General features: G+C 36.9%; 1 protein-coding gene across 1 annotated transcript in view; it reads right to left on the minus strand.

Moving 5' to 3' along the window:
* The window catches only part of eif2b3 (eukaryotic translation initiation factor 2B, subunit 3 gamma), a 42,862-nt gene that overhangs the window by 16,056 nt on the left and 9,727 nt on the right, over window positions 1-17,079 (minus strand). The window contains exons 4-5 of the mRNA XM_077231562.1: window positions 10,148-10,307; window positions 9,159-9,270 (exon numbers count right to left, since the gene is read on the minus strand). Coding sequence (XP_077087677.1) covers window positions 9,159-9,270; window positions 10,148-10,307 — 272 coding nt within the window. The remainder of the gene's footprint in view (window positions 1-9,158; window positions 9,271-10,147; window positions 10,308-17,079) is intronic.

Consider the following 17,079-nt stretch of genomic DNA (forward strand, 5'->3'; position numbering starts at 1 on the left):
ATACACAAACTCATATGTCTGGAGGAGAGAATAGTCTTTACTTCAAGTAAAGGTTTTTCTCAATGGCCTCAATTCAAGATGATTCAAGTGTATTAAGGTGCAGTGCAAAGCACGAACAGCAAGGTTCACGATTTCAAAAAAGGGTGGAAAAAAAGGCCACAAAAAATTGCAGGCAATTATGCCAATCATGCTAAGAGATGAAATTCAATAAACTTTCAAATTGAAAATCTTTTAATTAATTAATGATTTAATTAATTAATATTTTAATTCCATACAATTATGCTAAGAATTTGATAAGTAAATTTGATAAGTTAAACAATAATTTAAAATGTAAAAAAAAGAAAGAAATACAGTTGATTACTCTTTTCACAAGAATTGTTACACTGTAATATAATGTCTAAAAATGTAAAAGTAAATAATAAATTAATACTTTCAGAAGATTTGTACATTTGAGATGTCTCCAGGACAAAAAAATAACAATAAAATAATTTATATATTTTTTTCTTTTTTCCCCTCATTTATATTTATTTATATTATACAATACCATTCAAAAGTTTGAATGGAAAGAATTTTTTTGGGGCGAAAGAAATGAAATAAATAAATACTTTTATTCAGCAAGGATGCATTAAATTGATCAAAAGTGACAGTGACAGTAAAGACAAAAGCTTTTCTATTTTCATCAAGGAATACTGAGAAAAAAAATTTATAAACTGTTTTTAACATTCATAATAATAATAATAATAATAATAATAAATGTTTCTTGAGCAGCAAATCAGCATATTATAATGATTTCTGAAGGATCATGTGACACTGAATACTGGAGCAATGGATGCTGAAAATTCAGCTTTGCCAACACAGGAATAAATAGCATTTTGATTAGTTATTTTAAATTGTAAAAAAAAATAATTCACATTATTACTGTTTCTAATGTATTTTGGTTCAAATAAATGCAGTCTTGGTGAGCAGAAGAGACTTTACACATTTAAATGGTAGTGTATATATGAAAATAATTCAAACAAACAAAAAAAAATTTTTAATTGCAAAAGAGAAGCATTATCACTTGTGGTATCACACCTTTAAACTCCACTCCCACCCTTCCAGACATGCAGGCTTTATGCCGGGCGACCTGCTGTAAACACAGAACAGGAGGACCCGCCCACCCCCCGTGACATTTACGAAGCGAGAACATAAGAGAACCATCTCGTCTCAAGAGCTTTACTGTTTCCCTCCAGCGGATGACACACTGAGAGCCTGAAATGCTGCAGTGTTTACTCACCCAAATCTCAAAAACAGACTCGCAATTTGTAAATCAGGGCATGTATGCGTGTGGATACATACGAAATAAATTATGATGACACTAAGTCGTTCCATTAGCCAGCAGTGGCTGTATTCCTGAAAATCAGGAATAGTGCGTGCGGAGACTGAGGAACGTTCAGATGTTTTCGGCTACATATGGTACCAATGTGCTAGGCTCACACACGCAGAAAGCAGGGAGAGATCCAAAGGAGGTGAGGAATGAACAAAGGCATGACACTCTGATTTATGGGAACACCCAACATGTGACATCATGGTCTGGCACCTGCGGGCAGGAGAATAAGTGAATCAGAGAGAATGATGGGCCGAATGAAGGCATGATGAGTAACGGATACAGATCCTTGTGGTTTTGAATGAGGAATGAGTGTTAAAGAGAGGGGAATAGAGGGTCAGGAAGAAGACAAGACTGCCAAATGACCAGCAACAGGTGCTGTTTATGGAGTGCAGACAATACAAAGCTCACAGTGCAAAACAACTAGGAATAACTTTTCAATCAAACTACTCACTTCATGATATTCAGAACCAAAGATACACAATAACTTCAAGGAAATTCTATGGCAGTGGTTCTCAAACAGGGGGTCAGGGCACACTAGGAGGCCCCGGGATATTTTCAAAGAATTTAAATGAATAAATTATTATTAATATATTAAAAGTATCAAACTCTAATCTAAATTAAAATGATAAAGATAAATGCATAAAATGAAGATGTAAACTGAAATCATATTTCTTTTTTTAATTTCCCACAATAACTACTTTTCTGAAATACATAACTTCTCGAATCACAAAATTAATGATATATTGATTTATTATATTAAATTAACCACAGGAATTAATTCAATATACAATCAACAACAGTTTTGTCAATTGCAGCAGAAATATCAGAAATAATTTGGTGTATATGAAGGAGGAGTTTCAAATATTGTGTTCTACAAAGAGGGGCCTTTGAGTCAAAAAGGTGGAGAACCACTGGTCTATGGCACGGTTTTTGAGGAAATAAACAGTTGATCCATAGTGCTCGTATAGGTGCCACAGGTTTGAATCCAGCTCGCAACATTCTGCAAATCAGTTTCCCTTACTTTTCCCTATTATTTACGGTCTGCTGACTGTGTGACTAATAGAGACAAAAACAAATTTACTTAAATGTCATTAAATGTCATATAGCGTAATGCTCCACTATGACACCAAATGTCAGCAACAGTTTCCATCGATAAATAATTTTCCCTCGCAGTCTGCTTCCTTCTCAAGCTGACAAGGATGACAAAAACATGGGAAAGGCCTCCAGGGTTGTGAGTGACACACTATTAGTTTTAATAGCTTACTACTTAGTACTTACTATAAAGCCCAGCACAAAAAAATCTGCATTACAGCACAGTGAGGTCATACGTCACACAGTGTGCCGTCAATGGAGCCTGAGCAAATTTATCCTAGATAAACGCAAGACGCAAGGCCTTTGTTCTGCGATCACTCGTCTGAATCGGCAGGTTAAATAACTAACAGACTAACATTGGAAGAGAAAGACAACAGCCGAGTCTGCATTTGACGGGTTGGTAAATCTTAGCACAGGACATATGGCTAACACCTTACTCTCAAACATCCTCAGCCAGTCTGGAGAGTGTAATGTTTGAGCAGCGTGTTTAGGAGGGAGAGCTGGATTGTGCACAATGTTAAACACTATTAAACACTCGCAGCTTTAACAAAGCAAAAGGAGGAGCAATGTTAACATGCCTTTTCAGTGAGCTGTCCGAGGAAGTTTACTGCTTCTGGCTGCCAGACTAAGATACATACATGTTTCCTGTATGATATATTCTTTATAGATTTCTGACAATTAGAAAGTTTAAATCTAGTGGGCTACAGCAAGTTAGTGAAAGAAAATAGGAAACCAAGAGTTGTGACCGCAATTTCACAAACTGAGCACTACCACTTTGTCACGTATGTGAGCGTGTCCTGTGAGCGTGTCCTGTGAGCATCTAATACATTGTTACCACAATTGTGCAAATACATTAGAAAGTCTATGTATATGTGAGGCACTTAATATAATCTGATCAGATCATAACGTGATGGGCTCTGGGCCAAAACAGTCCAGTGTTGTTATCGATAAACTAAAACAACTTAAAATTAATTTAAATAATATGAAAAGAAAATAGTATCTTTTTTTTTTTTTTTTTTTACTTTTGCCAAAATATTGCCTTGGTAACTAACTAAAAAGTACTAAAATGAGTAAAGTTAATTGATAAATAAATTAAATAATACTAAACAACACAGTAATTGTCTCACAGAGAATAAGACCTCATCTGTAAACAATATGAGGTTGAAAATAAAGCAAGATGTATGAGATTGGAATCTGCAGAAATCAATTCCAGTTAATGTCACATGTGTTACAGTTTTGGTCTGTTTTGCTACTAGATCACATAAAACCAATATCCAAAATGTTTTTTTCTCACATATTTCTTCAATCCTAGAAACACAAAAGGACCACCACTAAGATGTACTTCAACACTGTTGCTGTCTCTTATGATGATGTGATGATGTAATGCTAGAAATCTGTCGGTCATTGCAGAGTTGCCAACTCTCATGCATTTGGCATGAGACGCATGCTTTCTGGCTCATGCTCTCATACGGGACCTGCTTGGTCTAACACAGATACTACATTCTTTACTAGCTGTCAACAGCCAATCAAAGAACATGAAGATTGTTTGTGGTATGTAAATGTTCAATTTGACCGGATAAATTCGCATTGTCACAGGAAGTGAAAAACATGCTTGTAAGATAAGATGTATTTAAAAATGGCAGATGCCACAGAGCAAAACACACTGAGAAAAGATTATGACCCAAATTGTCTTGAACTTTAAAGGGACTTATATTCATAAGTTTCATTTGAGCCGTTTAACGTGTCAAGTGAAGAAAGTGTGCTTTAACAGTTTAAAGCAATCAAAACAAGTTTTCCTCAGCACATAACTTACATCACAATTGTGTGCATATCTCCCTTTTGCAACAGTTTGGCATAAATCTAGATTAAAGGCACATCTATTTAACCAATCATTCACATAATGCTTCTCATTAACTTACTACAATTATATGATGAAAAAAAGTACAATCATCACATAATCATCTTTTGACTAAAATGCTATTAACAGCAACTACGCTGATACTTCTCTTTTTGCTTTTAACAGCAACTACGCTGATACTTCTCTTTTTGCTTCCCTGTTTCTACCTCAGAATGGGAGTCCTAAAGATTGCACCAGCTCCAGTTCAATCCAGCCAGGCAACCAAAGTTGGCAAACCCTGGTCACCATCACATCTTTACGTCTAAAATACTTCCAACAATATAGAACAACAACATTTTAAGGGGATAGTTCATCCCATAATAAAAAATAATAATTTACTCTCGCACATGTTTTTTAAACCTGAAACTTATAAATATGACTTTCTTTCTTCTGTGGAAACAAAAGAAAAATGTACAAATTATATTATTTTGTTTTAAAAAAAGAAAGTAATTCAGGGTAATTTTTTTGGGTGAACCTTTAAACAATAACCTTTAAGAACCTTTAAGGTATCCCTTTAAGCAATAATGATACAGAGAAGACTGTGTTCAGGTCTTATAAATAAAAAGGACTGGCTTAAAACATGTAGATTGCATATATAGGCTTCACTGTGCCTGTATAAACACACATGCAGACAATGTCAAGGCTCAGAGAAAACGCAGACAAACAGTATCTGAAGTAATGTTAAACATTAGCAGACATCTCTCAAACCGTACTGAGAAATCCTGTGTCCTTGAGAAGGGGGACAAAAAGAAATGGCCAGGTTATATTCCAACCCCACATTAAAATTAAAGAAAATATATATTGCATAAAGCTTTTTAGAACACTTTTTAAATTCTGACATTATTATATGCACAATTTTTGGGCATATGCAAGATTTGACTCAAATAATTATTTAATGATTATACTTTTAATGTCTGCTTATATTATGAAAATATAAGTGCATTAGACTGGTACAATACATTACTTAACATCAGATCAGGCAGAGTGTTTAGTCTCCCTCTCAACGTACAACATGCTAACAGCTGCTGCAACCCTTCTATTACAAGACAAGGTTTACAGTGGCAACGACTCCCCAAATGAGCTACCAACACAGCCGCATGCAGAGCCCTACAGTTCTCCTACTCCCAGACCCCTGATCACCCCCACAACCAGGAACGACAGGGCCTTTGGCCTCCAGAGCCCAAAGTACAGACCCCACCCAAGGTGCTGACAATCTGAGGAGCCTTGCCAACATCAGGTCTTAAACACTGAAATGACAGCATCAGATAACATTAAAAAGGCTGGTAGGGGGGGTTGGAGTAACTGGGGCACCTTTTTTATGCCACTGATATGACTGGAGACTTAAAAATAATTAGATTAAAATAAGTCTCTAGTCATATCAGACAATATCATATCAACAAAACAAACTCTGGTGCGGTTAGACTTAACACATTTTATAAACTCTGATAAAAAATTCCAATCACACGTACACACACATAACGAGCGCATTTAGCCCAGCAGACAGCATTGTTTTGGATGTTTGGTAAGATCTGTCAAAAAATACTTACAAAAAATGACAGTGTGAACGTTAAGCAAACCATGACTAATTGTATTATTTTCTTTTTTGGTCCGGACCAATAGAACCGAACTACAAGTGTGAACGCACACCCTAATAAATTTTATTCATCTGATAAAAAGTGACAGTAAATTCACAAAAGATAACATGTTCTATTTTAAATAAACACTGTTCTTTAAACATTCTATTCATCAAAGAATGAAAAAAAAAAATTTGTTACAGTTTCTGCAAAAAATATTAACTGTTATAAATAATAACTGTTTTCAACACTGAAAATAAGATGTAGAATGTACCTTGAGGACCAAATCAGCATTTTAGAATGATTTCTGAAGGATCATTTGACACTGAAGACTGGAGTAATGGTTGCTAAAAAAAATCAGCTTTGCCATCACAAGAAAAATTATATTTTAAAATATATTAAAATAGATTTTTTTTTAAATTCTATTTAAAGGTATGCATGTGAATAAAACATGCTACAATGGCCTTCATCATCACAGTATGCCTATGCCTATCTAGTGCAAGGGATTCATCAATTTGCCTATTGAGGATTTGCTGGGACACTCCAGGTACAGGATGGTTCTGTCTGGGGAGATGGAGTCATTTACACCTCAATGACACATGTATACCATTTGCTTCACAGTACACATTTGTTTTCTCATCTTACAGGTTATAAACTGAACTGAATGGCAGCGAACTTAATAGAGATGTACTTAGGTACAATTATTAACATGCATTGAGGACAATATGTTAATGTACTTCTCCCCCTCGTGATCACCACCCATTTGTCATATCTTATGGTTTCCTGTCATTTGTATTTTGTTTGAATTCCACTCATGTTTAACAATGCTTTGCTCAGGGTATAAGAAGAAAAGCTAACTGTTGATCTTGGAGAAAGGCTTGTTTAACCCCGTTGCCACTTCCGCACACCAGTGCATAACCTCATTCTACAAGAAAGGCATTTACAGCCTCTTATGCTCAGCTAAGTTTTTCTATTCAGTATGTTGTTCCATTTGGCTGTCTGTATATTTAATCATGTAGCTTAATAAATAACTTTGCCTGCTTTGAGAACTTTTCCTTTATCACTGATAATAGGGGCTTTCGCACCGGATAGTTCTAGGAACTTAGTTCTAGGAACTATCCACCCGAGTGGTTCCCCGAGAACTAATGGAAGCTAGGAACATTTCCTGTTGCATTCGCACCGCCAGTAGGAACTTTGAAGTGACGTAAGCCGCGCTCGTTGCAGTGACCTTTATTTTGATGGCACTAAGAACGCCAGAGCCTGAGCAAACAAACAGTGCTTGCATTCTCAGTGTTCATTAGTTTACAATCTGTCTAAAAGTCCTGTCTAATACGTTATTAGATAGAACTGTTATAAATAGAAAGTAGACAGTATATGAAAGGTTATTAGCATATGTCGTGTGGTTGATGTCCAGTGTTGCTGAGCAGATATACATGATCATGTTTAGCTTAGTTCCTGCGGTGCGAACGCGCCGGCATCTGGGTACTTTCGCCAATAGTTCTAGGAACTATGAAAAGGTTCCTCTGGTGCAAAAGCCCCAACTGTTGAAAGTTTAAGTGCTTGTAACTTTCATTATGTAAACATTCAGGTTAAATCCTAAGCTTTCAAATCAGTTCTAATAAAGACATTTTACCGTTAAAGAATAACAACATTAATGGAGACAGAATTGATTGAATTGAAGTGATATGCACATCCTCCCACTGCTTTTTGTTCCGATTATTGGTTCAAAACAACAGAGTAAGCTTACAGCCTTATACTAAGATTAAATTATACTATCTTAAAATATGAGAATATATCTGCACTTAAACATGAATAAAACATTCACAGATGAGAAGACAAAATGAAATACTCATACATTAAATAATCATTAAATAGAAGTCTAATAAAAATGAAACAAAAAAGTAGAATATTTCCCCATAGTTCTGGGAAATAATACAGATAGCTCTAAAACCTCAGACAAAAAGAAAATCCAAAGAAAAGAGAAACTGTGAAAGAAACACAGGACAGAAAGGCAGTGTTGGGTCAGAAAGAAGGATTGGATCAACAGTTAAGAAAGGACACGCCTGTTAAAGCAGGGTTGACAGACAGCACTTATGACAGGCCAGTGTGGAGGAGGCCCCAGTTGTATTAGCCAGCAGTAAAACAGCAGATCATCGCCCCGTGAGGCCTCTCTGAGGGTAGCAGTTTTAAATTGTATTTAGACAGACCAAGTCAATTTTCAGCATGAAAAGTAAACCCAACCGGACAACAAAATGCCCGAACGCATTTCCCTAGGACAAGAAGTCCAAAGTATTGTGCATTAATGGCCATTTTTTATTAGAAGGCTAGATCAATATCTCAAATGGCTCTGATTATGAATGTATTGGATTTAAAAAAAGAAAGAAAATTATATAATAAAAAAAACGGGATATTCCAATCGATCGGCCGATAATCACATTCAATGACTCGATTGGTTGGCCGATCTTACGAACCGATCCCAATGCGTTTAACTCCACTTTTAGACATACACTCGCAAACATCCCTAAGCAATTCTCCACTGCCATTTTGAAGTGCAGTCAACTTCGTCAAATGGGCACCATAACTTTATTTTGACAAACCCTCAAGCCTCGACCGCTTGATTTTGACCAAGGGAGAGAGTTTATTTACCATATACACTTCAGGCAGATCCATAAACCACAATGCAAAACGACTGACGTCACAGCATATCGCGCTTAATTTACCACTACCCCACACAACTCTAGTGTATGACATTGGAGTTATTTTGACATTTAACTTGTAGCTACCTTAAGCTGACTGTTTGGGACTACGGATGGAAATTAGCATTGTGCTAAATCCGGCGTATTTACGTTCAACTTTTATTGTACGTTCATGAATATGCATTGTCCCATATAAATAAATAAAGACTATACCTTAAGCTGACTGTTTTTACACAGTATTATCTTTTTCATTTTTGTATTTTTTTCCAACAGCTCAAGCATACATAAGGGCTTTAGAATGCTGCATAAAACAAAAATGAACAATGTAAAAATGTAAATAATAAATCAGCTCCATAGCGAATTGCAAGTTATCAAGGGCTTAGGGCATTCCATTTCAACCCATAGCAAGGGATCAGCCAGAAGTGGGCACTCGTGCAACGCAAGCAATGACGTACATTTGAGTGAAGAGATGGATGGAAGGGCATAAAAAGTGGACTTAAAAGTAGCCCTGAAGTGATGTTGACACTTACTTGCGCATGATGGACTTCCGGAGAACAAGGCCTTCTTCCAGGTCTGCCTCATTGGCCATAAACAGAAGCCGTTTCCCTGTGACGTCCACTCCCACAAAGTCCCTCTGTTCTCCTGCCACAGAGCACAATTACAATCGGTCATAGCGAACTCGTAAAATACTACTGCGAGAGATAGTATAGTTAAACTGTATTTTGGCAGAAGACACATGGCCAGTGTGATGGATTTTTTAATTAATCATAACTAACATTTGTTTTTCTTGCAGGAACAACATTCATATGCTTTTGAATTTGAAATGTTTCCCCTTTGGTGAAAACTCATGACTTTGGTTGTGTGAGTGTAAAAATAACAGAAACTAGACAGATGTCTAAACTTGAAACCTTGTGGTTATTATGAAGTAATCACAAAAACAGAAGTTGCTCCTACTTAGTAACAGAAGGGTTTGCATAAGACGAACCAATCAAATTGTAGGGAAATTATGTAATGCATCATGTCATTAACACCCATCCCCCTATTCTATAAAAAATTGTCGAATTCGTGTTTACTGGTGGGATTCTCTCTACATTGTCTGAGATCCTCCTGCCGTGCTTAAAGCTTCTTCTTGGGGAGAGATTCTCTGAGAACTGCTCAAGTACTCTCCCGGCCGTGATTAAAGCATTTAAAGGACATTTGCTGAAGTCTGTCTGGTTATTATAGCTGCGCAGCAAAGTTAGGGTTAGTAGGCTCAGTAGACGTCGATGTGTAGACGCACTAAAGTATAAATATAATAGGACGTAGTTAGGTTTAGGGAAAAATCTACGACACCAGTCAACAACCCGAAGGATCTGCAGGAATGCAAAATTATACAGGCCTTTGGGATGCATTTTCAGTTTATATTAGTGAAAGAGGAAACGGTCAATAAATAGTAGTTTGGAAACAGTGCAACAACAGCACTCGTTCAAAACCACACCATCGTTTTCCTTGTCAATCATATGTGTATGAGTGATAGTACCTCCTTTCTTCTTGCCCTTTTGGCCAGGGACAGTCTCTGTGAATTCATGGACTTTGCTCATGAGCATCGACAGGGTAGCGTTGTGTGCACGAAAGAGGTCCACAACCTCATGCAGGGCAACATCTGTTATCAAATCACAGCTCACCACCAAGATGTCTGTCTGTGGGAGAGAAAAAGAGACAAATCCTATTTAAACCAGAATCAAGACAGAACAATCCAGATTTTCCACCCACAATTTGATTATAATGTCCACTGGACGAACGTTATGTTCTCTACACATAATTAGAATGATTACTTTCAGGGTTTTAAATCATCAGTTGGGTTTAAATACTTGAATAAAAGTGTTCTTTTGTGGCAGTGGGGAATTTTTTCCAAGTATTTGCTACGGACACTCTGAAAAACAGCATAAAAAAGTTCAATATACTTTAAAGACATACTCAATCACAACATAAAGCTCCCACACCAGGTCAATCCAGCCCAAACTGGTCATTCATAAATCATCATGACATATGACCACCAACATTTATATTAATAGCAATTTCATCTTCAAAAACATAGAATAAAAGTTAAATGACATTATGATTAAGGCCAGTACAGAGATTAGTTGATCAAACCAGAGGCCATTTAAATACAAGAGTCTTAAAAGTACAGTAATCATGTGTACATTCACAGAAAATAAAAACATATGTACACGCATAATAAAAATAAGAATAAAACGATATAGTATGGTCAAAGGATTCAAAAAAGTACCAGTGATCCTGGAGCACAACTTGTTCTGCGATGTTAATGAAGCTTAGATAGGTTTGATTTATAGCCGGTTTGGGTCGGTATCATCTAAATAGACTACCATCAGCACATTAACATCATGTTAGGTTTATCTTGCCATGGCTTAGGTCAATATTTCAAGGTCAACCTTTCAGGCTATTTCATGCTATTTTAGCCAAACATACTACTGACTACTTAATGTTATATTGTTTTCTTAAAACTGGATGATACATTACAACAACAATCAGGTTTTCACATATTTTAAGGAAAATGTAAGAGGTTCTTGCCAATGCAAAACATTTTCACAATGCTTCAGACCAAACAGACATTTCCATGGACTAAGGCAGCCAGCTTCTTGTATAAAGACTCATGGTGATGGTCAGCGCAACAAAAGAAAAGTTTAAAAAAATGATATGAGAATGACGTGAGAAAACGAGAGACCCAGTCTCTGGAATAAGCACTGTGCTCTGCCTCAGTTTGCATGTGCACATGTGTGCCTAAGTGTGTGTATGAGTGAGCGCAGGCATGGAGGGGAACCTAGTGATAAATCCTGCTCGCCTTTGCCATTGTTTCTGTTTGAGTTGTCTGGTTCCCATCTGGTCTGTCCATCTCAGGCCTGTGGATAAATAAACATGGGAGCGGGAGTGGGGAACAGCCCGTTAAAGCGTGCCTGGCTCGGGGAGAGCTGCATGCCTCATTGGGGAGGCCCAGGGAGAGGCCCTACCGTGACGCTCCGCTCCGATACAGTTCCGGGTCTCTTGTTCTGGCCCTAGGGCAGAAGGCCCAGGAGCCACCGGAGCACACATGCTCAAAAGATAACAGGGTGCACAGTGCTGTCCGTTTAGAATGAGCTAACTGTGCTACTGAGGAAGGAGAACAATCCCTTTCCATTGACCACTGCAAACCCAGAATGACTTCAAGCTAATGCACATTTAAAACCTCGCAAAACCAAAGCCACACACATTCCGCACTAATGTTTTCTTATTCTGCACTAATTTGGGGAGAAAATCTGATATGCTTCAGACTTCAGCTATTGTAAAATGTATTAGTCCGTACAACATTTTTTGTTATTCTTTGTTCACAAAAATAAGAAACAATACAATACAGAAAAGATGTCCATATCATAGAATATCAAAGCACATTCAAAGCAGTTGTACAACAGCTGATACACCCATCACCCATCTACTTAAATTACTACATTGTTCGCCAACCGTAAAATGTCTTCAGTTAGACTAATGAACTACATAACTTGGCAGAAGAATTGTTTATTCTAATTATTTATATTAAGCATATAATAACACTGTTGCCAGCGTTTAATTAAAGTAATCGGACCGAGGGGCTGTGCTTTTCAGCAATGTCTATTACAGTGGATCTCAAGCCAGTGTTATTTTAGTTTCATTGAGACACTATTCAAGATTTTATTGATACACTGAATTGGTTTTTATTTTTACATTTTGCATTTTCATTAAAATTTTAGGTACACTATGGAAAAAATTTTGTTCAAAATGTAAAAAAAAAATATTGAGTCAATACATCAATTCTTCTTCTAAAACATATTTGTGTCTTACCCTATTTTAAGTGTTTATGAATCACAACGAGTGAGAAAGGTTGACATGATGGCACACTAAATCTCAAACCTCTGGGAATCACCCGTTTAAAAAAAACAGTTTGGCAAACGAACAGAGGAGAGTCTGCTGGCAAAAAGATAATAATATAGCGGCTACTCTGTCCTTGCTAAAAGTTGCTGAGAGACTTCCAGCATTTTTACTCCAAGGCCCCACAACAATTTTCAAAGGCCTCGTGATTTTCCAGTTGTTTGTAGTTTACTGGTTATGAATTTAGCACAAGGATCTTTTTTAAAAAGTACTAAAAGGAAGAAAAATCTATATTCATTATAAAAATGCCCATGGAGTAATTTGATTACATACGTTTTACAGGTCTATAAATTGCACTTTTAAAATTGGGCTACCATATATAGCCTATCCAGGTTTCCCAAAACCATGGTGTTGTAAATAATGGCTCTGTGAATTCTGTCTGTTGCCAATAAAAGACCGTACAAAAACACATTATGGTCGTCCCAAACCATCTCATTGTAACTGCTTAATTTGTTTTATTTTCTATTACAATAGAAATAATTGACCTGTTCTGCATGAGATTTTACATGTTTTTTTTACAGAATTTCTTGGTTAATGTGCTTAAATTAGTGACTTCTGAATTAACAGCTTGTTTTCAAACATTTTATTTAATATCACTAAGTTACATCAAGAGACAAATCAAATAGAAATAGTACATTTAAAGTTAAAACTTACAAATGCATGATGTAACCACTTTGTGTGTAAACGTGCGCTGTCCAGGTTTGGTAAAAAAACCAAAAAAAAACTGCTCAATAGAGAAAAGTTTTGCTCAGCAAAATAGAAAAAAAGAAAAAAAAAGAAAAGTGTTGCGTAAAAGGAACAAACCACCTGTCTGACCAAAACAAAGATCAAATTGTGGCAAATGTGAGATTTTTTTATCCTAAAAAGCAAAAATCCCTCCCCCATATTCCAAATTTAGAACAAAATGGAAAAATTGTACACACATTTTACACATTTCCCAGTTACCAGTTTTTAATTTCACTGAATTAAAGGAGTAGGTCACACAAAAACAGCAATTCTGTAAATTATTCACATTCATGTTGTTTCAAACTTGTATGACTTTTGTTCTTTTACAGAAAATGTTTTGAAGAACGATTATATTCTTTTTGCTCATATATTGAAAGACACTGGGGTCCAAAAAAAACCCCACTGGATTCCACTGACTTTCATTGTATGGAAAAAATAATGATACTTAAATGTTTGGAACAACATGAATGAGGTTGATTAAATGACAACATGTATTTTTTTATTTTTGTGTGAACTACCCCTTTAAGACTGGTCACTGCTGTGGTTCAAATTAGCCAATGGGCAGGGAATGTCTGGAAATGTGTACTCCGTTCTGTGTTTCTTTTATTTACTCTGGGACTGAAGGCAAAGCAACCACAAAAATGGCTATCGCCAAAACATTCAAACATTTACAATGACTTCACAGTCAACCAGGAATGTACGGGGATGAAACGCAAAAAATGCGACCAATGCCAGCCCACCCATCGTAAACCACCCAAGTAAATCGATCTGTCACTGCAGTTCTAACCACTGAACATTTCATAGCCGGGGTTTCTATTTTTGAGGGGACAAGTGGCCAAATGCCTGAGGCCTGACAACGGCTGTGCCCTCTTGAACACAGGGAGGGAAGTAGTGTAGGAAGGCTGTATCAGCGGCCTGTCTTAGTTGCAGAGCATGTGAAGATCTGGAGTGGGCGTCAGCTGTTGGATCATCTGAGTGTCACTGCTGCTGACGCTGGGTCTTTCAGTAGGCCGTGGTTCTGCACTGCACTGGAGGAGAGGCACAGGGAGGTCAGGCCACCCACAGACACTTCCAGTTCTGCTTGGCTGCCCCCTGGGCCAGCCAGGTGAGACCACCCAAGAGGAGAGCAGAGGAAGAGACGGGAAAAAAAGGGTGGAGAGAGGAGGACAGGATAAGAGGGAATAAAAAGGAAGGGAAGGAGAAATGCGACTCACACTCGTCTGCCACTAAAGACACTTGTTGTTAAGCTTACAATTGGCTGTCATGACTGTGTTAAGTTGTATTGAATACAAACACATTTACATTGCGAATTTCACAGACAGATGGATAGACAGAAAGTGCTATTCAACAATGAGAACATAAAAAACTTGATAAAATGTAGACATTTTGACCCTTACTAACTGAAAAAAAAAACCTGATACACTATCAAGTTTGTCAAGTTGAGAGCAACTAAGGACATAATAAGTCTTGGTTTAATTCAGTGACATACACAAATATTACTTGCACATAAAAATCATCATGAAAAACCAAAAATAAAGCAGTGCCATTCAGATTTACTCTTTCCAGACCACCTGGTGCAAACAAAGATGTATAAGTTCATTTTTCAGAAAAAATGAGTACACAAGTCGATCGGGAATGACTTGATCCCAGTGAACTTGGATCCTTATTACTAACAAAAGCAGGCAGAATGCTACACAACATGAAGATTATTCAGTTTCTGTACAAACATTGACTCAATGCATCAGAATGAACTCAAACACAGGCTAATGAAAGAGAGCTTTAAGAGTCGGGCACTCTGTCAGATGCTTCCATTATGTCCGTGGTGTTTGCTGAAGCAAGGGAGTAGACTGTGTTTACGCCGTACAATAAACGGGGATTTAGGGCCCCTATTGCCAACGCTCATCTCTCAACACGTAGTGGGGCTGTTCGTGCACTGGAGGGCTCTGCAACTCAATGCTTTTAATCTCTCATTTCTCTCTAGGATTAGAAATAAATGCATCTGTGCTGTTAGCGTGCACCAGCAAGCCCTCCTCCTCAACATTCCCTTTCCACTGCATTGATATTTATTGAGAGTTAATCTCCTGTGATGAGCGTTCACACATGTTTAAGACATCCCACTCTCAGAGATTTTACACTTTCATAAGTTTTTTGGTATGATACAAATGAACAAATGCACTAATAATGCATCTGATAGACACAATATTTTGACCCAAGAAAGAAAGTATTCTTTTAGCAGCTGCTTCTATCCAAAATGATTTCAGTGAATAGTGGGGTGCAAAACTTTAATTTAGTATTTTTCTTATTTAATACACCTACTTTCATTACAAATTATATCATCAAAATGACAGTTTGGTCAAAAGTTAAAATTTGAAACTGATAAAGAAACACCTTTTTTAAGGTTGCCATGGATTTATTGGATCAAATTAAGTATCTGTGCTGGGAAAAATGTCTGTCCCCGCCGCAAACAATGCCATAGAAATTTCCTATTTATTAATAGAAAAAATATTTTTAAATAATTGTGAGTTTTTCTACATCTTGAAACTTTTAGTTTTATAAATGGGGGTAATCTTTGAAGGATGAACAAATAATGTTTTGGTCATCACATTAAAAATAAAATTTAAATAACATATTACATTTGAGTTTTGAAGTGCTGGAAAAAGATGTGTGACGTACTTGAAAGCATTTGAATATTTCCGCCAAACTTCCATGATTACAAGTTAGTGTTACTACATTAAATCCATGGTGAATGATCTGTGGACTTAAAACCTATAACTAGTTCATTCATGGAATAATGTTTTCTCCTGGTTTCCACATCAGCGCTGTTTGATCAGTTAATAATGGAGAAATTGTAACGCTTCTCACTAGATCTCGTAGCGATGTTATTACTTAAGTGGCGAATTCAAATGCTTTGTTTACTGGATCTCTTATGTAGTAACAGTGTTGCTTCAAGATCGGATCGGGCTGCACTGATATTTGTCCGAAATGATAAATGGTCCGTAAAGCACAAAATAATGAGTTTCGTTCCGCTTTCATTACATTTGCCAGTTGATGTTGCGCAACATTGTGGTGTTCGCTCCAGCGCGGATTTTGGTCGGCAGGAAAAATGGTCCAACCAACGGAATGGTTCGGTTTGTAATGCGTACGGAACCGATCTCTTGGGAAAATGTTTTCCATTTTTTGGACTCATACAACGCAATTTTCTAATGATGCAATCACGAAGCTCGCCACTCGAGGACGCCACAGACATTTAAGAAAAACTTTTTAACTTAAGATCATTTTTCCACAAACAACGCATATTTTGCCTTCTCTTTACGATTTTGGATTGTTGCTTCAACCTAAACGTCATGACACACAGGTAAGAACTTCGTAGTTGTATATTGCAAATTAGTAACTTTAGCAGCTTACTCTCGTGCAATTGAGGAACGATCGTGATTTTGTACAAAAAATAAAATACAGTCAAACAAACCCCTGCAGTATTAAACTCGCTACATATAATTGTTTAGAAGGTTATAGTGTGCGTTATTTGTTTTCTCTTTAACCTCCTTCAGCTCTTTTCATGTTTGGGGGGTCGGATTGTACAAATTATGAAATATTCGATATCCCAATTTTGCATATCGTCCTGACAACAATTTGGATATTATCATCTAAATGATATATCGCCCACCTCTACCGACCAGGATGTTATTTAACTTGCTGCCCCATTCCATCTACACAACAACTCTCACACATATCCAGCAGTCCCATGAATGCCAGTTAGGGTTGAAAAAGGGTTCTGACATCATGTGT

The sequence above is a fragment of the Siphateles boraxobius genome, unplaced genomic scaffold (assembly GCF_051911475.1).
Source record: "Siphateles boraxobius isolate OS27281-9 unplaced genomic scaffold, OSU_SipBor_1 1, whole genome shotgun sequence".
NCBI classification, from domain to species: Eukaryota; Metazoa; Chordata; class Actinopteri; order Cypriniformes; family Leuciscidae; genus Siphateles; species Siphateles boraxobius.